The sequence below is a fragment of the Sphaerodactylus townsendi genome, linkage group LG06 (assembly GCF_021028975.2).
Source record: "Sphaerodactylus townsendi isolate TG3544 linkage group LG06, MPM_Stown_v2.3, whole genome shotgun sequence".
Classification (NCBI taxonomy): Eukaryota; Metazoa; Chordata; class Lepidosauria; order Squamata; family Sphaerodactylidae; genus Sphaerodactylus; species Sphaerodactylus townsendi.
This window is the reverse complement of record NC_059430.1, coordinates 54107843-54134887: the sequence shown is the minus strand read 5'-3', so window position 1 is coordinate 54134887 and position 27045 is coordinate 54107843. Positions and strand designations below refer to the sequence as shown.

The 27045-nt window shown below is 42.8% G+C and overlaps 1 protein-coding gene and 1 long non-coding RNA gene across 2 annotated transcripts in view; one reads left to right on the top strand and one right to left on the bottom strand.

Moving 5' to 3' along the window:
* PPP1R12A (protein phosphatase 1 regulatory subunit 12A) overlaps positions 1 to 27045 on the bottom strand; it is a 154818-nt gene that overhangs the window by 86471 nt on the left and 41302 nt on the right. Inside the window, 1 exon segment of the mRNA XM_048499848.1 lies at positions 19831 to 19961. Coding sequence (XP_048355805.1) covers positions 19831 to 19961 — 131 coding nt within the window.
* On the top strand, positions 1691 to 26068 carry LOC125434446. Its single transcript, XR_007244785.1, has 4 exons — positions 1691 to 1701; positions 5241 to 5247; positions 15740 to 15742; positions 25975 to 26068. It is a non-coding gene; the product is annotated as an uncharacterized LOC125434446 (long non-coding RNA).

Sequence of the window (27045 nt, the reverse complement as noted above, 5' to 3'; positions counted from 1 at the left end):
TTCAGACACACACCACTTGCTAAGTTTAGAACCAGTGTAAGTTGGCCTGTGCAGAGAAGGCTGTAAAACTCTCCACAAGATTCAAAGTGCTTGGAACACTCGCATGAGATGTAAACAGGGAGAGCACTCCTCCCTCAGATCTCCTTTCACCAGCGTAGATGAACACCAATCTCCAAGAGAGCAGCCCACGGTGGGGAAAGAAGGGGGGGGGGATGTTTGCCTGCACAGAAGACCACTTGATTAACAACAGTTACAGATAAATGCAACCATGGTTTCATCATCGTGGCTTCTGTGCAGTCCCACAAGGCAGACTAGCAAGCTCTCTTACTGACGAGATAGGGGTGGGCTAGTCAGCAAAAAGATGACTGAAGTCTTAGCACAGCTGCTTTATGCTTCATGAACATGGACACAGTCAACCAGGTTGCTGCTGTGAAGGTATCAGACATCAAGACTTTGCCTAGAAATTCAGCACAGGATTCCTGGACTCTGGCGGACTGAGCCTTCAGCAGAAGCACACAGGTTACATCAAAACAAGGAATATGCCAGACTTATTGCAGATACCAGTCATCTAGACAATATCTGAGAAGAAGATGCATTGCCCTTTTTGGGACCAGCAAAGCAAATGAATAAGTTCTGCTCCTTTCTGAAACTCTTCGTACAATGCAAATAAAACAAAAGTGTTTTTCTAACACCTAATGTGAGCAGTGATTGTTCTGCTAGTAAAGCTGGGACAGCAAAATGCACAAATAGGACTATATCCTGTGAGACTTGAAAATCTGAAACATCTTCAGCAAAAACACCTATGACTGGAATGGAGGACCACTTTGTCATTATTTCATTTCATTTCATATTTAATTTATATCCCGCCCTCCCCCGAGGGGCTCAGGATGGCTAACATCAAGAGCAACAGCAAAAGCAATAACAATATAAAACAGTAAACAGCAACAATCATAAATCAAAATATAACCATTACAGTATCAAGCAATATAACACACAACACAGCAAGATATATTAAACAATTAAATATCCGTAAAATACATAGTAATTTTAAGCATCATTAAAATATTATAGAATACATACACCATATAAATTTGAAACTCAAAACACAATTATGACATGTAGTGAATGGTGAGTGTCAGGAGAGTGCACACAGCTCTCCCATCCTGCGTGCCAAAACGATGGCCACCAGGAAGACTGACCTAAATTATAGGAATGGTAAGTCACACTTGGCTAAAGGGTCAAAAAGTTTTTGCATTAGGTTAGCTAAGACAAACAGAAGGTTCCGCTGGGGAACTGGTGGGGAGAATAAAATAAATCAAGCAAACCTTTTAGGAATGTTTTGGATTGGGTTGCAGAGAACAGTAAAATTATCTGTAATATGAAAAGCAGATATAGTTGCCAAATGTACCCTCAGTAATGAAACACACAATCACTATCTTTCAAGAATAGTAGGTATTCAAAAATATCTGACAAGGGGCAGGTGTCAAACCTAAATCTTTTAGTGGAGGTGCAATTAGCAAATCAATTTTACTTGGTCGAACAAGAGGAATATGTGGATAGCTTTCAAGTTAAAAAGAGCACCTCAGTAACCCTATCAGAAAAATGTCCTAGTCATGTATGAGCCATGCTGTTAGGTAAAGAGATTTCACATTAGGGTGGGAAATCAGGCCTACATGTAAGAGATCTTCTGCCAATAGAAGGGTCCTATGTCTTCCCTTCAAAAGGTTCCACAACTATCCAAACCATACTCTCCTGAGCCAAAGGGAACCTTGAGTGTACACTGGGGTCTGTTTGTTGAAAGTTCAACAATGACCTTGTAAATGTAAAGGATGGCAAATGGTGAGGCCTCTTCCACTGGAATTGGAAAGCGTCCCCCATGCAGATCAAGAAGAGCATAGTACTGGTAGATAAAGCAAAGAGATCCACATGAGTGTATCCCCATTCTTCAAAAACTGATTGTGTGTAGTGATTTGATATCACTTTTGGTCTGCTCTTTCCTCTCTATTGAGCACATCATTTTGATGTTGGAGTGTCTCACAACCCATCCGTTAGCAGAGGGACCAAGTCTGTCCAAGAATACTGGGATCTGATCTAGTGAGGACAGTGATTATCCCAGGAGAGAGAGCAGGGTTTGTTAGCCATTCTGCTTGCCCTGCTGTTTCCTGGGTTAATGCTGTGAGCCAGTCTGATATTGCCAATATGGGTAGTTATAAGAATGTCTGTGAAAATACCTCTGTTTAAAAGAGGGGGCAGCTCAAAAGGTGATTCCCATGGATTTTGCTGTTTGTTTTTCCTGGTCCTGTCCAGCACTATCTCAGTTCATTCACTGAAGAGCTGTTTGCCTTCAAAGGGTAGGTCTTCTGCTTTTGCTCTTGTGTCCAAAGGTGGAACAGAGCCAAGAGTGGCATCTCAGAAATTGCAGAACCCATTGCTCTGCTGCAACAGTCCACAACATGCTTAGACGCATTCAGCTGTTGCCCTAATTTAAGGCCTTCAGCATACATCACTGTCACAAGGATTCCTTTGTCCTTTGGCAACAGATCTAATACTAGGCCATCCTTTCCCACAGAAACATCTGGTGCTGTCCTATAATGGCAGTAAGATTAACCACTCAAAGGCTCAAGGATCCTGATGAGTAAATTTTGCATCCCAAAGCATCCAGTTTACATCCCCCTTTATTGAGAAGTGAAGAGTGGAAACCTGCTCTCTGTTTGGATGAAAGGACTTGTGACACTAGAGACTTGGCAGCAGAGTGATGAAAGAGAAAGTCACATCCATCCTCCTTAATCTTATAAAGTCACTCAAGCTTTCTTACAGAAGCAAGGCCTGATGCTGGTTTGGACCATATAATGTTTGCTATGTCCAGCAAGCCTTGAAGCATCAAAAGTGGAACCAGACCTGTATGAGCTGCTCAACTTGAAAGTCCTCTGTGACAAAGACTGAGGATAGGTCAGCCACAGGGTCTAGACATCAAGATATATGCAGAATCAGCCTCCAATCCTCACTGTTAATGAGTTTCACCCATACCTTTAATTTTTCTCAGTAAAGATAGGGGAACATTCAGCCCAAATCTTTGACCCCCTCCCTCTTTCTGGAGAGTCTTCAGTTTCTCTGTATTGGGAGTTGAGGCTGATTCATAGAGGACTATGAGGACTCATAGATTCTTAAGGCTAAAGGAAAGCTACTTTGGCATGCAGGACTTTTAGACCCAAACAAACTGCCCCAACTACCCACTAGAGGACACAATTTCAGCACCAAAATACATTCTGGTCTGCTCACACTCCAGACTGAATGCAATGCAGACTATGGCTTTCCCATGGAGCACTATCACAATGAGGTGGTTGAATAAGTAGGCTAGCAGGGGCTTCCTGCTCTACTGCCTGGCAATGACCATATCTAAAACTCCACAGCGGAGAATTCTCCTGGACTGAAAGTATCTGCCACTGCTGAAGTTTGCAGTACTAACAGTGAGGCAGCAATGAGAAAACAACAAATGAAGAAAACACAGGCAAGGGAGAAACATTTTCTTTTTCTTTTTTTAAGAGACAGGAAAGGTGTCCAAGGAGGAAGGCAATTAGCAACCCTATGCACTTCTCAATCAGTAAAATACAGGAGCCCTAGATGCAAAGCTCTCACAGAGGGGACAGGAAAAAGACTGAGGGAAGAACACATATTTCCTTCCTCCAGGTTTATGAGAAGAACCAAAACACAGCAGAGTGTCCTCCTCCAAGGATAAAGAGAATAAGCCCTCAAGATTAAAGCTTGGCAATAATCACATCTTTCACAGGAAGAATTTCAGTTCAATAATGATAATTAAAATTTGCCCTGCTGGACATGTTCCCCTAAATTACTGTTTTTATTAATTATTAGTCAATCTGCCAAATTTACATTTCATGGAAGTATCAACACCATCAATTTTGCTTTAGGGAATTCTCAGCAAGGATTATCTATGCTCTAAACTAGTGGTTCCCAACCTGGGATATGCTCACCCCCAGGGATACGGACCAGAGCGTCTGGGGGTATGTGAAATAAATTATGTAATGGGTTTACTAATATGGAGGTACAATTTTAGGGAGATGTGTTCTCAAGAGTGTGTTCTCAAGGTGACTGAAAAAAGGTTGGGAACCACTGCTCTAAACGTATACATATTCCATCAGAGTGTATTCCAGAACAATTAATAACAAGATCAAAAGTTCACAGATATCAAATTATATAGTTTAATAAAGAAAACATACAGGGAAGATTTACATAGGGTTTTCAAATTGGTTTAGATATTTTATATGAGAGGAAAGACTACAGTTCTTTGATACAGCATCAATTCTGCACGAAAAAGGTGCCAGGCTCAGACTCTAGTATCTACAATACGCTGATGACACTCAGTTATATCTGTTGATGGGTGGCCAGCTTGACCTGAATATCTCATTAGATGTTTAGAATCAAGTGGTTGAAGTTAAATCCATCAAAGGTAGAAGTCCTGTGGCTAGGCTGGAGGGGGCAGAGGGGGATGGCCAACATCCATCCCTTTACAGGGTGCAATTAATACCTGCACTCACTACCAAGAGTTAAGGGGCAATCTTGAATGCCTCCTTGTCTGTGAAGGCTCAGGTCAAAAATGTAGCCTGTCTAAGGGGCTTTTTACTACCTGTGCCAGGCAAGACTGGTGACACCCTATCTGTTGGGACCCAACTTACCAAACTTAGCCAAAGTAATCCATGAAAAAGTTAGCACCAGGTGACACTACTGCAACTCGCTTTACAGATATGCCTTGAGGGTGCTTTGAAGCGGCCCAGGTCTTTACAGGGACCCCATGGCGGGGACGCATCTGGCCAGTGCTCCACCAGCTGGCTCCAGGTGGATTACTCAATCAGGTTCAAGGTTCTGGTACTAACCTTCAGAACTCTGAACTGTCTACAGCCTGTATACCTGCAAGACTGACTCTCCCAATACGTACCCCAGAGAGCATTATCCTCAGCAAATAGCAACTTACTGGTGGTCCCTGGTCCAAAAAATTGTCTGGCTGTCCTCAACCAGGACCAGAGAGTTTTTGGATCTGCTCCCAGCCTGGTGGAACACTCTGCCAAGCAAGGCCCAGGTCTGCAAGACTTGGTACAATTTCGCAGGGTCTGAAAGATGAAGCTGTTCCTCCTGACTATGGTTGAGGACAGCAACAGTATCCATTTACTAGTCTCTCCTCCTTCACTTCCTTTCTTCAATACTGATGTAAATATTGGTTTTAAAAGAGGTATAGTTCAAATTTTGTTATCCCCCTAGTGGAGATTATGGCACCAGAATAGAGTTGAGAAATTTTTACTGATTTTATGCTGCCAACCGATGTTGTATTTCACCCTGAGCCCATATAGAAAATGGTGGTCTATAAAACTAATAAATTAATGCATTGAACAAAAGGGTCAGCCTAGGGGCGTAACGAGGCAGCCCTGGGCAAACTGTAGCCCTGGGCAAAACCTGAGTTGGATGCCCCCCCCCATGGGCGGCCACTCCACCACGACCAAATTTTTTTTGCACCAGGACATTGGTGCCTGCAGGGGGTGCATTTGTAGACATATCAGCACCAAAGTTATGGACCCTCAAAACTGTAGCCCCCATCTCCTATTAGCTCCCATTGGAAACAATGGGGATAGGGGCACCCCTTTTGGGAGTCCATAACTTTACACTCCCTGAACCAAACTTCACCAAACTTGGGGGGTAGCATAAGGACAGTCTCCTGATGATACGCTGAAATTTTGGTGCCGCTAGCCCAGAGGTAGGGAACCTGCGGCTCTCCAGATGTTCAGGAACTACAATTCCCATCAGCCTCTGTCAGCATGGCCAATTGGCCATGCTGGTAGGGGCTGATGGGAATTGTAGTTCCTGAACATCTGGAGAGCCGCAGGTTCCCTACCCCTGCGCTAGCCTAAAAACTGCACCCTCTGCAGGCAAAAAATGGAAAACCACTAAAATACCCAAAAACGAACCCAGCATTTTGATGCCCCCCACAAGGTGATGCCCTGGGCAGCTGCCCACCTTGCCCAATGGGCATTACGCCAGTGGGTCAGCCAGTAAGTGATGTGAAATATTCTACCCTAGATACTTAAGAATAGCTGCCAGTCAGTATACCAGTGTGGTTTGACATAAGGCCATTTCATGTACCCACTTGAGCTTTTGTAAGGTATTGTACACATACAGGGAAAGGGAAAATATTGAAAGAAGAGGGCAGAACAAAACAATTATTAGTTTCCTTCTGCAGCATACTGATAGCATCATCTTAGGGTTCTACACTACACACACAAAATTATCATACTACAGGAATGGTCAGGTAACCAGTCAATAATGCAGCTATTACCCAATTGGGGATAATATCAAATTGCCCTCTGCAGTTTTCCTAACTTTCCTCAAATCTAAAAATCAGCTTAGCTGCTCCTATAACAGCATGTTTACCTGAAAGCAAACAGACACATGTATAAGGCAGGAGAGTTCTTACTTAAATACAAGGTTATAATTAACAATATGTCCTAAAGAAAATGCTTCAGAATTTCATGTTTGGTCCTGTGTCCTAATGCAACCAGAGCAGAAACACTTGTTTATACTATCAGTTTCTTGTACTTGACTTGTTAATTTCCCAATAATGAGGCAGCTTGGAGAAGCCAGGAGTCAAGCCTCTCACCCTTCTCCAACACCCTCTCCCAAACACATAAATTTGGGAAGACAACAAATAAGCTAAAGTCATTGTTCTTCTTACTATATCCCCGACCAAGCCAATTTCAGACCTAACTTAAAGAAAAGTTTTTGGAAAAGCAGGCCCTCCACCCACATGGTCCAACTGAAGCACTGCAAGTCACAGTAACTTTAAGAGGTAGGTCCTGGGTAACTACCCTTCCCCAGGTAACAATAACTATCACAATTTTAATTATAAGCTTGGCTGTCAGAGATACAATATATAAAATTGCTGCCCAAGATGTTCTGAGATAGATTAAAGGCGTGACCAATTCATTTTTGTGGACATTATGCAGGTATCAATTACAAGTGTCTGTAAAAACTCAGGTTTCAATATTTAATTCAAAAAATAGACAAGCAATCCAGCAGAAAAAGGTTAGGCCAACTAAAAGAGCATTCATATAAAATCATACACAAAAAACTGATCCAGTCCTTACATAAAAACTGCTTGTGGATCAAATCAAACATGTATTCATGATGTTTTATAACTTATGACACTCACTGCCTTAAAATATGTATGCTTGCCCTCAACTTAATGCCAATAAATACTAAAACACCAGGGGGAACCACCTGGGAATATAAATGACAAAATAATGCCTCTATTCAAGACAACAACAGCATAAAAATCAGTAAGGAAAACTGATGTTGTTTCTACACTAAAAACTTAAATAAGGTAGTCTAAATAAAAAATAGAAAATCAACAGGAAAAAGAAATAAGCAAGAATGCTTATATTCCCACCTGGGAATTTAAATGACAAAATAATGCCTCTATTCAAGACAACAACACCATAAAAATCAGTAAGGAAAACTGACTTTGTTTCTACACTAAAAACTTAAATAAGGTAGTCTAAATAAAAAATAGAAAATCAACAGGAAAAAGAAATAAGCAAGCATGATTACAGTATTACAGTGAATATAGAATATAGAATGATTACAGTATTACAGTGAATATAGAAATCATGATTACATTATCACAGTTAATATAGAAATTTCTCCAGAGGAATCTGAATAGAAAATAACACCTTGATTGAAACATTGGCCCATTACTCATAGGACACTTATCTTAAGGCTCTTCAGTGCGTAGTAGGCTTGCAGTGGGATGTCCCTGCGGTTATCTGTTTACAGATGAGGAGACACTCCCTCCTGGCCACAAAAAATTTTTTATAAAGAATTCTCCAGACCTGGTTCTCTTAACTCTGCCCATCAAGTGATTCTTAAAGGCACAGATCTCAAGGGTACTTATTCTTAACAGATCTTGCTACACTCAGCAGTCAAAATTGCTGGCTTAGCTTTTAAACTGCACTTTTATCCATATTACTGTTCCAAAAATAATCCCCACCTCCCTAAATGAAAGAGCAAAGCAATTCTCTGGACCACACGCTACTAAAGAAGAAGACACTGTAAACCCAGATAACTCCCCCCACCCCGCACTTTCTGCTTCCACAGCCGGGATGACAGGGATGCTTATTATTTTCCAAGCACACTCTTTTCTATCAATCTATTGTCATGAGGTCGATGTGTTTTGTGAGTGAGCTTCTTTTCTTTAACTTGAAAGAGCTGGCAACATGGAAGGGAGGGGTCGAGGGGGAAAGTTCACAGAGTGAGGGAGAGGGAAGTCTATGGGTGGAGGGTAGACATCCAGGGCGGTGGCAGCAGTGAAGAAGAAGAAGAAGAAGAAGAAGAAGAAGAAGAAGAAGAAGAAGAAGAAGAAGAAGAAGAAGAAGAAGAAGAAGAAGAAGAAGAAGAAGAAGAACAAGAACAAGAACAAGAACAAGAACAACAAGAACAACAAGAACAAGAACAACAAGAACAAGAACAAGATCAAGATCAAGAACAACAAGAACAAGAACAACAAGAACAAGATCAAGATCAAGAAGAACAAGAAGAGTTGGATTTATATCCCCCTCTTTTCTCCTGTAAGGAGACTCAAATGGGCTTACAAACTCCTTTCCCTTCCCCCCTCACAATAAACACCCTGTGAGGTAGGTAGGGCTGAGAGAGCTCCAAAGAACTCTGATGAGGCCAAGGTCACCCAGCTGGCATGTGTTGGAGTGCACAAGCTAATCTAGTTCACCAGATAAGCCTCCACAGCTCAAGAGGCAAGGTGCGGAATCAAATCCGGTTCTCCAGATTAGAGTGCACCTGCTCTTAACCACTACACCATGCTGGCTCACTACACCAAAGCTATGCTCACTGGTAAATCTCCCCACTCTGGCATCAAAGCAAATTATCAGTCATGATAAAAGGTCTTGCTTGCTGTGGAAAGAATGGAAAGTGAAAGCAGAGCTCCAGGAAAATCTTGCTGCAACTGTCATTAACCCCCCTTGTGCACCAAACACCTTGTGGGTAATCAGCCATAGTCATCTTTTGGCATACACAAAACTGATTAACTCCAAAACTTTTTCACTCTTTATTTACTACAGCCAAAAATAAATGATTTAGAAAGATGAACATGCTAACTGACTGTTTTCAAATTTTCATTTACCTGATAGTTTTATGACATCATCTTTCAAAAACGGGATTTAATCTTGGGATTTTTCTATACCCTCTGAGCCATCAGCACCCAAATGCATTATTTGGCTGTGACCTTGCAACATGGCTGATTACTGCCCAGCAATTATTGCATTTTGGAATTCCTTGATGTGCAGAACCCACGCATGCTCAGAGTGGCATAACTGCCATGCAAAATCAAAGCAGAACAGAAAACAGGAAGTAGAGATTTAAATACATATTTATCAAGTACTAGCAGGGCCCGGCCACGCGTTGCTGTGGCAATTGTCCTTCTCATCACAGTCCGCAACCCACACAGATGTCCATGCAGGTCCAATGATCCCCAGCATAGCCTTTTGGGGTGGTCAAATGGAATCCCTCTTTCCCTTTTCAATTCACATTGTTATATGGTGGTGTCTTGTTTTTTTAGTATAAGGTAACCTTTCCCATTCCACAACGGAACTGTCCAGAGTGCGAATCTCACTGTCCATGAGGCTGGTTGACACGCACAGTCCTGGCTTGGGGAAGGCAGAACTGGGGCAAGCAGGCTATCCCAGTCAGGCAGCAGAGGCAGGGTGGTGAGGCGCTCAGATCGAGGCCATGTGCAAAAGAAGCAGAGCCAGTAGTGTTGGTTCGCCCCCACCCCATGGATTTTCTTAGAAGAAAAAGGCAAACTCCAGCTCGCTTTTAGTAAAAGAGAGCTGTGGCGAATATGGGTGCGGAAGTGAGGAAGTGGTGGTTGGATGTGAAAGAGGGCAGAGTGAGGTGTGTGAGGATGAGCTGGATGTGTATTGTGTGGTAGCAATGGGTGAGGCACAGAGAGTGAAAGTTACCTGCGTGTGAGGGGGGGAACCCCACCTGACGTCTCACACGGCAAAGTGTGTATGTGTTTCACTTCCACTCGTATTACCTAACAGTATTACCTATTTACTGTTTTCACTGCTCATCTCTGCCCATCTGCACGAACATTCTAAGCCATCATACCAAACCCTCAGGCCACAGACATGCTGCACAAACATTCTAAGGGTGACAGTTAAACACAGCAAGCCTGGTGCACCAGGAAAAAGACGTTTTACCTGGCTCAGGTATGGACTTTCAGCGATTTGAAGGTCCGATTACCTGCCCAGAACAGGGAGGAACGTCATGTGAAAATTTGGGGGCGATCCATCCAGCCGTTTCGGCGTTAGGGCGTGACTAACCAAGTCACTGTTAGCTTTTTATACTGCAGAGTTGTTTGGAAGTGTTTTCCAATGCTTCCATCCCCACCTAGAAAACAGAGCCAATCTGCACTCATACTTCTATCACTGTGATTTCTCAAAAACATGTTTGTTGACAAATCACCACACACTGCATATGAAGGCCCTCTTGTCCTTATTTTTGGACAGGGTTTCCCAACTTTTTTGAGCATGTGGGCACATTTTGAATTCTGATGGGTTTGGTTGGCACGGTCACAAAATGGCTGCTTCAAGGCGCAGAGCCAATCACAAAATGACTACCACAGCTTTTCTTCAGGAACAATTTGAAGATCCTTGTGCTGTTGTGGCAATTCCTACCGGTACCAAAGCAATGTTTTAGAAAATCAACACAATCAAATCTACAAAAACCAATCAGAGATCTTGCTAAGCACAAGCACCACCTGGTCCCTTCCACCTACTCAAAACACTTTAGTGGGCATCAGGAAAAGCACTGACAGGCATCATAGAACCCACAGGCATTTTGCTGGGGACCTCTCACTTAGGAGATGATGCTACACTAAGCAGAAGGCATCCCTATTCACACCATGTTTAACAAGTACTACAAGAAAACCTGAAATTAATTACTGAAGCTTGAATAGAAGATATAAAAAACAAGCCTGACTACTTGTTTCCTAAAAGTACAAGGACAGGCAAAAATTGATCAGACTTTGATGTACAGGGCAAACGTACACTATTTTGCACAAATCCTCACGTTGCCTATCTTGTTGATGCAGACAGGATCTGACCACCATTAGATGTGTTACTTTCTTAAGCAGCAGTCTTTTTGTATTCTTTCCTAACCCAAAGGACTCATTATTGTTCTCCCGATTATTTTTTATACATGTTGTTCATATATTCCTTTTATACACCAATCTACCCAATGTGTCAAATTGATCTCCCATTAATCTGTGTTCTCTTTCATTTCTAGAAATGCAGACACAGTAAACAATCTGTACAAACATAATTAAAAGTGCCTACATTTGAATGTCTTCCTTTTAACCTTTGAACTGCTAGTATATACCATCAGTAAAACTGTAGTAAGTGCACATCCATCTTCTTGCTTCCTTTAATGACATCTATCCACTAAGACTTACACAGATTTCACACAAAGAACTCCTTCACAAAACTTTAGCACAGAGTTTTCCATCAGAACCATGGAAATGTATCTTCAAGGACCTCTTCTGGAAGTTTTGTTAGAACAGAATACACTTCAGAGGCAAAGCCTATAACCCCCAAACTAGAGATTCATATTCTTTCCAATCTCATTATCTTCTTCAAAGTAATAATGTTAACAGGTGTATGCACATGAATATGTTATTGAGCTGCAGAAACTTATACCTAAGGAAGTATTCCTTTATCAAGACAGAGATAAGGAAGAAGAGGAGTTTGGATTTATACCCCACCTTTCTCTTTTGCAAGAAGACTCAAGATGGCTTACAAACTCCTTTCCTGTCCTCTCCCCACAACAGATACCTAGTGAGGCAGATGGGGCTGAGCGAGTTCCAAAGAACTGTGACTAGCCCAAGGTCACCCAGCAACCATAATGTGTAGGAGTGAGGAAACAAATCTGGTTCACCAGATAAGAGTCTGTTGCTCATCTGAAAGAGTGGAGAATCAAATGTCGTTCTCTAGATTACAGTCCACCGTTCTAAACCACTGAACTATGCTAGTACTCAGCAGATGAGGCAATTTTAAAAGGAAACCAACAGATAAAAGTGATTGTATTTCTCTACTCGCCGTCTGCACCCGTGCACTGAAAAGATTTTATACTAATAGGTTAGAAATCAGTACTCTTCTATCTCAATATAAAAAATGGCAGTATATATTCCTAGATGACTGGTTCATATATACTAGGAAAAGACTCAACGAAACCAAACAGAAACAAAAAGTTTGAGGCAAAATTTCATTTTGAGATTTTTGGGGAATCAGACCTGGGAGCCAGGACCAGTAACACTTGAAAATTTGGGACCAGCCAATTAACTTCCATATATATTAATAACTAAAGGCAAATGTGCAGAACCACAATAATTATCATCAAGATAGTTACATTCTTTAACAATCACTATGTGGCTGGGTATTTAATAGTCAATTGCTTTAATAAAGCTAGTAGTAAGTGTTTGGGGCTTGAAGGACTAATGGGTGTGAACCCAGCTCCCTGGGGCTAAGTTGCTGCTTCCTTGATGATAACTAGTCGAGCTTGCTTTTGCAATAATCTTAGGGCCAGTTTTAACTAATGAAATGGTCATGAACATTTATTTTCCACCACCATGGGATGATTCACATATCAGATTGTTATGTGCCCACATAAAATTTTATTATTTACTGAACCGGAATCGGTGCAAGGCTGCACAGCACATTTGCCCATCATGCAAACATAAGTGATATCTACACTGGTAGGGAGGACAAACACGGTGATGGGTGAGCGCTGTGGAGCTTTACGGCGCCCAACCCAGAATGGTCCACTGGCACTTACTGTGAAGGACCTTTCTCCTGGTAGACAGGAAGACATCTCGTATGGGATCTCCTTTCCTCTATCTGTAGGAGGCAGGAACAAAAACTGAAACTTCGTCACTTCCCTTGCTGCTCTCTACTCCCCTTCCTTCCAGTATCAGATTGACCACATGGTAGAGACAAACACTCAATAACAACATAAAATCATCGAACTACAGTAACTTATGCAACTTCTCCCCAACTTAACAACTGTGATTCACAACTTTTTATATATATAAAAACTGAATGTAAGGGAAAGTCATGTCCTCCTGCATACCAGGAGAAAGGCTCTTCATGTTAAGTACCAATGGACCATTCTCCTGGAGACGGAGGACATCTCATATGGGACCTACCAAAGCAGTGCTCCTCCTGACCTCTGGGTGGGAATCATCAGTTTTTCATGACAATGTCCAGTACCCTGGTACCAAACACTGTCTGAGTTGCTGCCCGTGAATCTATTTGTACTGTTTTACAAAGGATGATGCTGAGGACCAAATGGCCGCCCTGCAAATGTCCTCCACTAAGCCTGTTGTCTAAGGACAGCCTTAGTGGCTGCACTCCTGATAGAATGAGCTGTTTTCCCTGATATGGCCAAATTTGTGTTCCTATAAGCCTCTGATACACAAGTTTTTAGGGTGCTACTGATTGCTGCCGCAGACATTTGTTGTCCCATGTGAAGAGGAGATTGGAATGCTGACAGTTAGTGCCAACACCTGTTCAGGTTTTTACTGTTTCGCATTGTGTTAGCTCTGCTTGGTGCTTTTCCCAGACTGGCCTGGCCTGGCGTGTGAATCTGCTGCTTGAATTTTCACTACCTTGTCTTTGGGGAGGAAAAGAGCATTTCTTGATGTGTCCACAACACCGAGATGTTCCATCCATCTGGAGGGAGTAAAGATGCTTTTTTTCTTGTTGACTAGGAAGCCGAAATGTTGTAATGCCTGCTTTACCTGTTGAACGTCTGCCTGCGCTTTGGTCTTGGACCAGGAATGAATGAGCAAATCATCAAATATGGGTGGACGTGTATTTCTTGGTGTCTCAACAGGATGGTGGGTGGTAGAAGAGCCTTTGTAAAAACGCTTGGTGCTGATGCGAGGCCGAATAGTAACGCCTTGAACTGAAAGGCTCTTGGTTTACAGTGAACTGGAGGAATCTGTGATTAACGTACCGGAGGTTGAGTATCGCTCTCCAGTCTCCTGTTTTCTTTTGCACGGTGAAAAAAATGGGAGTAAATCCCGAGATGCCTTTGTTCTGTTGGTACTGGCTCAATGGTTTGAATGCTGAGCAGGTGCTGGATGTCTTTGCGAGTCCTGAGCTTCTTGTCTGGGTTGTTGCTCAGTTGGGAGGGAAAGAATCATTGCTTTAGAATATTGGCATACTCTAGAACCGTGATGGCGAACCTATGGCACACGTGCCACACGTGGCACGCAGAGGCTTCTCGCCGGGCATGCGAGTGCCCGGATCTCCCCCTCTCCCAAGCAGGTCACAGCTGCCATTCCCCCCCTGCCCGAGGGAGAAGGCAGCCACCTTCTCCCTCGGGCAGAGGGGGAATGGCGGCGGCGACCTGCTCAGGGCCGCCTGCTCTCGCAGCGACTCTCGGTGCTTGCCTTCTTCCTCGGGCAGAGGGGGAGGAGGTGGCGGCGTGCTTGCGGCTGCCTGCTCTCGCGTTGCGGGAGCATGCTGCACCGAGCAGGGAACCCCCTCTGCCCCAGGGAGATGATGGCTGCCGTCTCCCTTGGGCAGAGGGGGGATTGCAGTGGCAACTTGCTTGGGGCCGCCTGCTCTCGTGGCACAGGAGCAGGCGGCACTGAGCAAGGAACCCCCTCTGCCCCAGGGAGATGGTGGCTGCCTCCTCCCTCGGGCAGAGGGGGAAACGGTGGCGGCGACCTGCTTGGTGGCATCCAACACTCCAGCCTGGGCATTTTTTTAAGCCAAGAAAGGGACCCTTTCTCAGCATAAAAGAACCCAAACAAATGCAGAGGCTGGTGTTCCCCTCTCTCTCTGAAAGGAAAAGCTGGAGCCCACTTCTCTATGAGAGGCTACCTCTCAGAAAGAGAGTGGCGCTCCAGTTTCCTTTGATCCATCCACCCCCCACCCCCATCAAGATTTCTCTGCCCATGGATTATAGGGTCCATGGGCAGTGACAGCTTTTCCATATACACACCCCCCATCCCCATCAAGCTTTCTCTGCCCATGGATCACAGGGTCCGTGGCCTGCATCTGAGTCTGGCATCTTCAGAGGTGTATCACAGAGGGAAGTCACAGAGTGTATCAAGGTGTGTAACTGACCTCCCTCTGTGATACACCTCTGAAGATGGCAGCCACAGATGCAGGTGAAATGTTAGGTGTAAGATCCACCAGATCACGGCCACACAGCCCGGAAAACCCACGAGAACCTGTAAAACCTCAGTAATCAGGTTAAATTGCCATACTGGCACTTTGCAATAAATAAGTGGGTTTTGAGTTGCAGTTTGGGCACTCGGTCTTGAAAAGGTTCGTCATCACTGCTCTAGAACATAACCTGAAAGATTATTTCTTTTGCCCATAAACCTACGCAAGGTTGATCCCAGTGTTGTTTGAAATGGGTCAACCTGGCTCCCACCAGTACATCAGGAACACTGCGCCTTGTCCTGCCTGGGAAACCTTTCAGATTTTCCAAAAGGCCTGAAATTTCCCTTGCGCCTCTGGAAACTCTGTGGTTGCCAGTTTGGTCTCCTTCCTTCTCTGGGTATGAGAATGGAATGTGCCTCTATGTATCGGACGTTCTTGTCAGACAAAGCGAGGTAAGGTCTTCTCTTGTCCTTGTTCTCTACTAGAATGTGGTCTACTTCTTCCCCAAAGAGTTTTTTGCCCTGAAAAGTGTATCCTGACACTACAGTCTTAGAGTGAGCATCAGCTTTCCAGGAACGCAACCATACATTACATCTGGTGGCAACAGAGGATGCCATGGATTGGGCGGCCATGGTGAGGGCATCCAGGGTAGAATCTGCAAGGGAGGATGCACCCAGAAGAATCCTGTCAATGTCCTCCCTAACACCTTTCTCTTCTGGGGGTAGGATGTCTATCACCCTCTTTAACCATATTATGAGGGCCCTGGCTACCGTGGCTGACAGAATTGGTTTTCATTGTCATCGCCAGTCATTCATGTGCTCTTTTGAGTGTCAAATCAGATCTTCTATCCTGTGGGTCTTAGACAGAGCCCTCTCCATCCCTGGAAACTAACCCCCCTCCACCCCGCCTGGATGGCTGCAACAGGTGCACCAACCAAAGGTACTTGTAGGAGGCAATTTACATATTCAGGCACCACACAAAGCTTTTTTGGCTGTTGGGGGCACAGTTTTGCTTGCTGCAGGGTTCTGCCATTCACGCCTAAGACTCTGGCATTGGGAAAAACATTTTAATATTGTCCTCCTGGGGAAAGTAGTCTTCGTTTCCCTTGGGATGACCCCTGATGGGTTTGTGTGGTTGCCTGCTAGCTGGATCCTCTGCATCAGCAGGGTCCTGGAGATCTAAGGCAGACACTGTTTTCTTAATCGGGAAGGGCAGGTCTTCTGCTTTGAAGAATCTAGGTATCTGATCTGTGGGATCCACAACCCATGCTTCATTGTCTGAAAATTGGCCTCCTTCCTCAAGGTTTTCTCCCTCACTAAGACCCTCTGCACTCTTGGTGTCAGGGTCTGGGTAGTAATCTTCCCTGGCAGGGCACCCCTAGGGAGTGAGGGAGTAAGTTTCTGAATTGGGAAGTCTGTTGGTTCTGACTGAGCTCTTGCATGATTGATTGAGTAAGTATTAGTGCAAATTCTAAGGGAGAAATATTACTCCAAGTCCCTGGACTACCAGATAGGACTGGGTAGCTCTGGCCTTCCTCCTCAGAGTCTGCTTCAGAAGCCCCCTAACTTGCTGTGATTCAGGTGCATTTTCTGATGTTCCAGCATAGTTGCTTTTTCTGGGCGCCGTTTTGCTCCGCAGAGCACTAGGTGACCTGTGGCACTTTGAACCGCCGTTTTTACAGGGTTTAAATGCCTGACCAGCCAAGCTTGAGCGCCCTGGGTGGGACACCTGGCTGTCTAAGGAAACGCTGGTGCCTGCAGAAGGGTCTTCCCAACCGGTCCTGGGTGGCTAGGGGAAGCCTGGCTGTTGCAGCTCTGGTGGCTTCAGCAGCTGAACGAGCAGAACTCTCCCGATTGGGAGAAAAATAAATGTTGGCCATTTTGAATTTCCTCTTCTTCCATTCTTCACGCCAAAAAGAGTAGTCAAAATGGCGCCCGTTGAAGTGCCTCATATTGAGGCTTGGTCTTCAGGGACTCTGGCCCCAAAAATGAAAGGGGAGGGGGGAAATGCACACACAGAAGAAGACAACTATCGGAGAAGTCAGCACAACAAACAACACAAGGAAGAATTGCGGTATACAAACAACAGAGCTCACTTTCTCCAAGAAGCTAAGGAGCTCTAGAAAAGCCTTGCTCTTCTAAATAGGAATGAAACTGGAAGAAGGGGAGTGGAGGACAACAAGGGAAGTGACGAAGTTTCAGTTTTTGTTCCTGCCTCCTAAAGATAGAGGAAGGGAGCTCCCATACAAGATGTTTTCTGCCTCCAGGAGAAGAGCATGGCTGGGGCATGGCTACATAGCCAAACCCAGTCTAAAGGTGAATGTTGGTGTGGCTGGGGGCAGGCTAGGGGCATTCCCGGGCTGGAACTGTTTCCCCAGTGGAATTGTCCAGGAGGCAGTGGGGTTTTGGCCCCCACTGCTTGCTGTGCCATTGGGAACTCCACTGGAGGCAGCACGACGCTACCTTTGCCATGCCATGCCCAGCTGTGAACAGATTCCCTTCCATCTGGATTGCACTGTAAGAGATGTACACGTGGCAGAAACCAAACGATGTATCATGACACAGATGCAACAGAAGACGAGTGACATTCACATTTCATCCCAAGCTTTCATTCCCCAAATAAGTCTGCTAGAGCTAAAAGAAATATTATAGAAATGAAACTGACGATGCAATCTTACACACTTACTCCACTTATACACTTACTTCAATGAAAACAATGAACATGTGGCAGCAACAATTCATCTCTGCCAAAGAGCTCACCTTCACCTATAAACATAGAGCCATATCTATTTAAACAAAATGATACTTCTTCAAAAACTAACTCTCAAAACTTCTCCTTAAAATACTTCAGGTACTACTTAATCTACAATACTGCTGTTGTACCATGTAGTTCTAAGACCGAGTTGTTCCACCGGGCCTTTGGAGTGTCCAGTCGCTGAGTGGCGCCCCCTTCCCCCTCCCCCTCTCCTTCCCCCCTGCATCTTTTTGCACATACCATCTGATGCACTTTACCACCTATTATCCTCCCAGAGAGGAACCTGACCCCTCCCTTTTCTTTTTACTGGGGTGATCTTAATTGAATTGGCCATAATAGGGCACCTATTATGATACAAACCGCTGTTTTTAAGTAGCTTTTAATGGATTTTAGTATTATATTATTGTTATCGATTTAATTAATTGTATATGTGAATGTTGTTCACCGCCCAGAGCCCCCAGGGGATGGGGCGGTTTATAAATCGAAACAATAAATAAAATAAAATAAATAAATATTATGAGTTTGAATTAGCTAGTTTGATTAAGAGTACTAAAATGGGCATCTCCCATTCACACCACACCTAAGATACTGCCATGATACCTTAGATGAGGAATTGGTATCAATAAAATGTGTATTTCTTTCAATTACAGAGGCATGTCTTCCAATCCAATTAAAATTTTAAAAAGAATCTGTCTAAGATTGAAAAAAATGATGTTCAGTGACAATCATTCTTCAAAGGAACAAAATTAAGACTTAAGGATAAAAAAATACAGTTAAGACAAAGTACAGAAAATAATTTCATTACTAACCAATCTAATACCAATAATGACAAGAAACAGAAAATCACAACTCAACAAATTCAGGCAGGCTATATGATTTAATAGTTACAGAATAGTTGAGACAGCACAATTATCTTAAAAGTGAGGTTAAATTATGAAAATCCTTGACCAGTGGTCTGTTAAGTTTTCCACGAAGATCACAAGTCAACATCAACATCTCTTCATCTTCTAATCAAGAGACTATACATACACAATTCTTCTCTCATAACCCAATTTATGCTTTCAGAGTACGGCAAATCCAAAGGTAGCTAAAATGTTGTAAGTTCAGTTTCTTGCTACCATATCAAAAATATTACTGACCCAGAGAACATGGAGGAAAAGTGAGACAAATGCTTTTAGAATATTCCTCTAAAAATTCTGCTTTTCATCAAATAAACTTGCCAGCTGCTGAAATGCCATTGGAGACAGATTCAAAAAATATTCACATACTGCTGAGTCAAAGGAATAAAGCCTACTGCTTCCTTTTTCAAGAGTTCAAGAGTGATGTGAGATGTTAATGCACAGCATAGCCAATTTTAGCTTTCTCAATCTCATAGTATTCCCAGTAAATGGCATTCAACATGTATCAAAATAGAAAGGTTAAAGATTGCAGAGAACTGTCTTCAATAATCACAGCCACCTCAATTTCTAAGGGAAGGCCTATCAACAGCCCAAGCAGTAATTACCTTCTACCAACAAATGGCCTACCACAGCAGTATTTGTTACTTGATAGAGAAACCAAGAAACTAGTTCTTAAATCAAGAGCTCTTTCTTTTAAGGTAAGTTATAATATGAATCAACCAAACAAAAATCTTGTGACATGATGACTAGTATCAGCAAACATGAACTGCTCCAAATTTGATATGCTCCTTTTAATTGGCAGGGGAGCCAATTAAATAATAGACATATTCCTGAAGTTAAATACTTTCCTGCCAGAACCTGCTGCATCAAAGGTATGTCAAACTTAAAGACACATAATTAAACATAAAAAAGAAAATCCTTACTCTGCTATATCAAGATATCCACAGGAAGCAGCCGCATGTAGAGGTATCCAGCCTTCATTATCAGGTTGATTAATACTGGCTCCATTTTCCACCAGAAATTTCACCATATCTACATTATCATCTATGCAGGCCTATAAACAAAAGAAAGGATGGTTTAAAATGTGCAATCATTTTATTAAATATCTGTTTATATATTAACACACTGAAGGAAAGATGTGTTTATAAACCTATTATTTTATTATGGAGGGCATTTAGTTTCATTGCTAAACACTTGCCAGGACAACTATACTTGGACGTTAACAAGTTCTCAAAGGAAGTAATTACTATAAATGACATTAAGGGAAATTTCCCCAGAACACAATTAGAAATTTAGAGACTGCACAAAGGAATACAAAAACCATTTTAATCAGTCTTTCCACTACTCCTTGTGGAATATTTAAGCACTAGGGTAGAACTTGACAAATCCCAGGTGGCAGGTCACCATAATGCCTAGAAAATCTGTTGTGGGGCCTACTATTTTCAGCCAACCCACTGCAGAAGTGAAAAGCCAACCCACTGCAGAAAAAGTTTATTTATCATTTCAATTCAGAATACATTTTGTTATGTGACATAAAAAATACAAGTGCATTTTTATCATAGCTTTTTATAAACATTAACTTTACAACATTCAGTAGTGGGATTAACAAGCTGATCTTGTTACAGGCTCCAATTTTTTTGTAGTCTGGGCTTTTTAAAGCAATAATAGAATGATCAGAAAAAGGACAGAAGGTAGGTTAGAGATAGAGATTAGCTTTTGTTGTGGTGATGATAGCCAGAAATAGCCCTAAATTTATTTATATAAACTTATGTCATAGCTTATGAGAGGAAGCTAAAACGAGGTTTTGTGATAGCCATAGCAAGAAAACGTTTTCATTAACATGCAAAATTCTGAAGGTTGAAAAATGAGTCTGGGTTCTGAGTTTTGGGACTGGCTCCTACAGCCAAAGAAAAAATGTCAAGCACTGCCACAGAGTACAGTGATTTCTGGCTCATCTCCCATATATTATACAAAACTGACCTTCCCCTCCTGATGAGCCAGTGTGATATGATGGTTAAGAGGAGTCCATTGGATACTTACCGTGAAGGGCTTTTCTACTGGAGGGAAGGGAAGACATCTTGCTTGAGATATGTTCATCACCATTTGCAGGGAGGCAGGAGGCCTCCCTGCAAGTGGTGACGAGCATATCTCAAGCAAGATGTCTTCCCCCCCCAGTAGAATATCTAATTACCGTGTTTTCCCGAAAAAAGACAGTGTCTTATATTAATTTTTGCTCCCAAAGATGCGCTATGTCTTATTTTCAGGGGATGTCTTATTTTTCCGCTCCACAGCTGCATGCTCTGGTGTTCTGTTCGACAGGCATGCTTCCAAACAAAAACTTTGCTACGTCTTACTTTCGGGGGATGCTTTATATTGAGCACTTCAGCAAAACCTCTACTACGTCTTATTCTCAGGGGATGTCTTATTTTCGAGGAAATAGGGTAGTATCTTAGCAACCAGGTTTCAAATCCCCACCTGTACCATAAAAACTCACTCGGTAAACTTGGGAGAGACTCTCAGTTTAACCTGCCCTATTGGGTCCTTTTAAGGATAAGATGGAGGCAAGAAGAATGATGCAAGCTGCTTTGGATCCACATTAGTAAGAAAGGTAAGATATAAATATCTATATGTAATAGTAATTGACCAAATTCTGCTTCCAAAGAAACAGTAATAAGAAGTCATTCTACAACAAATGCATCTAGTTATCACAGGATGTCATAGCAGTAATTTACATTTCAGTGCCTAGTTCATTTGATCTAATTCCACAGTAATTAAGACCAGTCACTGTACTCTGGCTTAACAGCTCTGCGATTCTGTCCTTGGAAGGCACTATATGTTATGTTTAGTTCCATGATAACCTTAAAGTTCTTTTCAAACAACCACCACCAAAAAAAAATTTTAAGGGGAGAAAGGGGAAGCATTTCTTCCCACGCCAGTTTCCTGTTTGGGAGATAAGAGAAAAACCTGAGCAATTATTTGATTTTCCCAAGAATTATGGATTGGAAGATGAGAAATCCCTAACTAGACTGAAATCTAATTTAGCTTGTTTATCTGGCATGTACTTAGTAAACAAGAAGTTGCATGTGTAATTTTAAGTGTCATAAAAAAATCTCTAAAAATAATCCCTAGTGTTCATGTAATTATTGGCTTCTTATAGTACTTGAACTAAAATATTCTAGAGGGAAAATGTCAAATATGGTTTGACTGTTATAGCCAAAGAAATGCATAGTTTTATAGCAATTATTTTTAATTAGATTACTTGTCAAGGCGCTAGTAGTTCCTGTTCAGAACCAGGGAGATCTGCTTTGGAACTGATTGAACCATCACTGACACAGTGCATAACAGACTTCCCTCTGTGATATACCTCTGAAGATGCCAGCCACAGATGCTGGCGAAACATTAGGTACAAGATCCACCAGAACACGGCCACACAGCCCGGAAAACCCACCACAACCTGATTGAACCATATTCTGTTTTGCTAAAACATGGGCAAGTGACTGATTCTCCAGCAGCAAGAGGCACTGTGTTTTTGTCCCTGTAAATTTAGTGATTAGGGTTACTTGAAAGAAAACAAATGCACTAAAAACACAGGAGATTTTGCATGCACTCTTCCTTTCTCAATAAAAGAAAAGATAGACTGCACTGTTTTCTGGAAGTGAAACAAAACAATTTTAAGTGAATTTCAACCTGTTGCAGTTTTCCTTTCACTGGCAGTCCAAACTAGAATAAACATTTTAGGGGGGTTCTTTGAGTTTGTGTATTTTAGGTATAATCTCCCCACTCAACTCATGCAAAACTCATTGCCTCTTTCACACACATATTCCCGAGGAACAATCACCTGGAAAAAAAGTTAATTACAACTTTGAAGTTGTCTAGCGAGATATTTTATTGCCATCCATTCATTATTGTCGCATTGTTTCATTAAAAATTAAATTGGTATTTTTAGATAGAAACAGTTTTCCATGAAAAAATATAGCAATTTCAGTAAGTTTTCTGCCTCACTTGAATCACTTTTACCTGTTAGGGAAAACCTAAGTACCGTGTTTTTTTTAACCCCAGCAGGTATACAACTGGCATGGAGGTGGCATTTTTCAGTGAGAAAATGGCAGGGGGAGGGTGGTATACAAATCAAATAATACAATACAATGGAAGAAAATAATTAAAAAGCTCTCACAGACCAACGTAAGTCATTCGCCCCTCAAAAAAAAACTACACCAGAACCTTAATTTGGAGCAAGGATGAAAAGACATTTAATTAAGCAAACTAAAAAGTGAAGTTCTACCCTTTGTAAATTCATATTTGTGGAACTCCTTTTCTTGCCTATGCAAGAGTCCAGATATACTACCTTTGGCTAGCACAGGGGTAGGGAACCTGCGGCTCTCCAGATGTTCAGGAACTACAATTCCCATCAGCCCCTACCAAGGCTGATGGCCAGACTGGCCAGTACTGACCATCTGGAGAGCTGATAGGTTCCCTACCCCTGGGCTAGCAGTTTACAGGCCTTGGACTAATTCTATTATGAGCATACAGCCATGGGTTTCATCAAATTGTTCCTTTAGTTAAGGGTTAAGTTTTGTGTAAAAAGATCCAGAAATATGCACTGAGAACCTCAAACAAATTTTAGAAATTCAAAGAAGAATTACACAGCCAGAACCCACCCAACCCCAGAAAGCACAATCTAACACCTTCACTCACGGCAATAACCCAACACAGACTATTTTGTCCTCTCAATCCAGTAAGAAGCAAAACATCACACCAAATGATTATGTTGGGTCTATAACTTTTTCCTTCTATATCTACTCACCTTGTAGATTTGGATTAGAACATTGCAACATAAACCAAATACCATAAGCCACATCAGAATAGAACAGTGATGGCGAACCTTTTCGAGACTGAGTGCCCAAATTGCAACCCAAAACCCACTTATTTATCGCAAAGTGCCAACACGGCAATTTAACCTGAATACTGAGGTTTTCATTTAGAAAAAACGGTTGGCTCCGAGGCGTGTGTTACTCGGGAGTAAGCTTGGTGGTAGTCAGTGACTTGGCTTTGAAGCAACCGTGCAACTCTTCCAATGGGTGAATCACAACCCTAGGAGGGTTTACTCAGAAGCAAGCCCCATTGCCAGAACCCAAGCTTACTCCCAGGTAAAGGATCATGCTTTAGTTCTTAACAGGGTTATCTACACTGCTTCCCCAAAACTAGGTCTTAGGTTTAATAATCGAGCCCAGCAACACAGACCAGCCTAGCTGGGGGGGGGGGGGAGAGACACTGTTTGCATGTGCCCACAGAGAGGGCTCTGAGTGCCACCTCTGGCACCCGTGCCATAGGTTCGCCACCACTGGAATAGAACATGACAGCTGCAAGCTATGCTCTCTATTCTCTCTCAAGAATATGCCAACTGTTCAAAGAGACAGAATTGAAGCTATTGGAGGAGATAAGATTTTGCATTAAACTATTCAGAAGACACTAATGTAACAATGTTTATGTACTAACATTTGGAATAGTCATTTTGTACTTCATTTATATGGTGGATTTCAGTTTACATCCAACCCAACAAACCATGGTAAGGGAAGCTGCTCTACCCTTTTGGCTTCTGCTTAACCTGACCACTGAAAAGGAAGTATCCTGTGAACAGAAAATGAACCCACTCTGGTGTCTCACACTGAGTTTCCCAGTGCTTCCATGTTCACAGCTTGAATTCAACCATTCTTCCCATGGCATGTATGTGTAAAATGACTGTTTTTAAAATTTAATGCTGAATCATTATGTATGATTCACATCTCATGTTTTTAAATAAACCCTTCAAAGCATTCAATGTTTTTGTTTTATGTCACAGCAAAATATGGAAGACAACAATGCAGAACATCAGAAAAGGGTGGAATGTGTCTACTGCTTAGCTTCACCAAGATTGCCCAAAGATTTGTGAAGAGCTTTCAGGTTATTTTAACCCACTGCTGTATCTTGCCTATAGAAACAGAACATACAATAAATGGCACTTTGTCAAAACTTGGCCAAGTTTAGGACAGAATAGATGGATTCTAGAGACAGATGAAGAACATAACTAGAATTACAGGATCAGAACAATTATTACCAAAAAGCATTATTTCATCTTACATCTGAACTAAGCTTAGGCTCAGTTTGGAACCAAGACAGGGTGAGGCTTACTTGCATATTCTTGAACAAAGGAGTATTTTAGGCAAATAGTCAAGGCTAAAGCAAAAGAGTGGCAAGAAGTCAGTGCAGGGATAGTTAGGGTGGTTTCTGGGAATGGCAGTGTCAGTGAATAGACAAAATAAATGGCCTGGATCCACTTTACAAGATGCTTGGAGCAACTCCTTCTGAGTTCATGGGACATTGACAGTTGAAGCAAACGAGAGGCAAAACAAGAAGACTTTGTGGAAATGTGAAAAATGTCACAGAATCAGATGTTTCAAATGTTCCCAGTCATCTTCAGTTTGGGACAGGCGGTAATTAACTATTCAGCAGGAAATGGGGCTTCAAGACTTAGTAGAAAATGGCCCAAGAGACTATCAAGTGAAGCAGGAAAATCTACCATTTTCCACTTTTTCCTGCTGCAGCAGAAACATTCCATATCCCATTTTATTTTATCTCAAGCAATGTCAACCAGTCAGGGATCTCATACTGGATCCAACATCATCCCAATGAAATACAGCCAGACCAATTTTGTCTATCTGCAGAAAACTTTAAATCATTAAGGTTATGTGAAATATTGTTCTGATTTACATTTAACCTATGCAGTTAAACTATTTCACAATCCTTTCACAACAAGCCTCAAATGTTTCTTAAATAAATGCCCTTAGTAAAAGCTTTGTGAAATATCCCCTTCCTCTGCATTCAGGCTCAATTTTTGATCAAGTTAATGTTTTTATAAAGTGGTTAAAAGATCCTTTAAGACATGGTTATATACAAGTATTTTAAGATCCAATTATATCCAAATAAAAAGGACCCAATTACATCCAAATAAAAACACAGGAGACGTCAACTGGAAAAAGGCATGGCCAGAACAAATCATGAAGAGAAATAGTAAGCAATTTCTTTACAAGTACTGTATTTTCTGGCGTATAAGACTACTTTTTAACCCAAGAAAATCTTCTCAAAAGTCGGGGATCGTCTTATACGCTGGGTCATCTTATAGGGGCAGATGCTGAAACTTCTGAGCCAGACTGGAGAATCTGCGGTCGCTGAATATGGTGGGGGGAGCTCAAAAACGCCCGCGGCCATATCCCCGCCGTATGCAGCTGTCCAGGAGTGGGGAACCTCCCCTCCCTGGACTCGCTGGCAGAGACCCACCCCTCCCCAGGCTCACGGGAGGGGTTCCCCAACTTGGACTGGATGGAAGGGACCAACCCCTCCCAAGACTGGCAGGACTCGGCAGACTTGTCGGCAGGACCCTATCGCAGCAGGTCCAGGCCGGCGCAGGGACGTGGAGGGGAGGTGGCAGACAGACAGTCCTCCCGTTCTCCAGGGTCGGGAACCAGCGGGCCTGAGAGGATAGAACCAGGAGCCGCTGACAAGGCGGGCTGGACCCCATCCAAGCGAGCACGCAGGCCTGCATCCTTGCAAGGGCAGGCCTGTGACAAAGTGGGAGATGGGGTTCCGGGACCGCCGAGGCTGGCTGGGCGGGCAAGGAGGTCAGAAGGCAGGTGGGGAAGAAGGGGAGGAGTCTTTATTGGCGGAGCAGAGTTGGGAGGGGATAAAAAGAGCTGAGGAAGAATAGGTTGGGCTGCGACGGGAGAGGAGTGAGGGAGGTGGACGGCTGAATGTGGGGAGGCTGGAAAGGAGAGGAGAGGAGAGGGTAGGAAGGAGAGAAGGAGAGAGAGACAAGGAGAGAAAGGAAGAGGAGGAAGAGGCAGGAGAAGACCATATACAGGGGAAGGAGGACAGACTGAGAGAGAAAGGGAAGAGAGCTGTGAAGCTAACAGGCTCGCTCGCTCTCTCTCTCTCTCTCTCAGGGACAGCAGTGCCAGGCAAGACAGGCTTGCTGGTTTACCTAACAGCATGCTGTGGCTTCAAAGGCTGTCACAGCTAGTCCACCCCCCTGACAACGGGGGTGAGGCCCGGGATACCAGCACTCGGGAAAGGGTAGGAAGGTTAGCTACAGTCTTATACAGCGA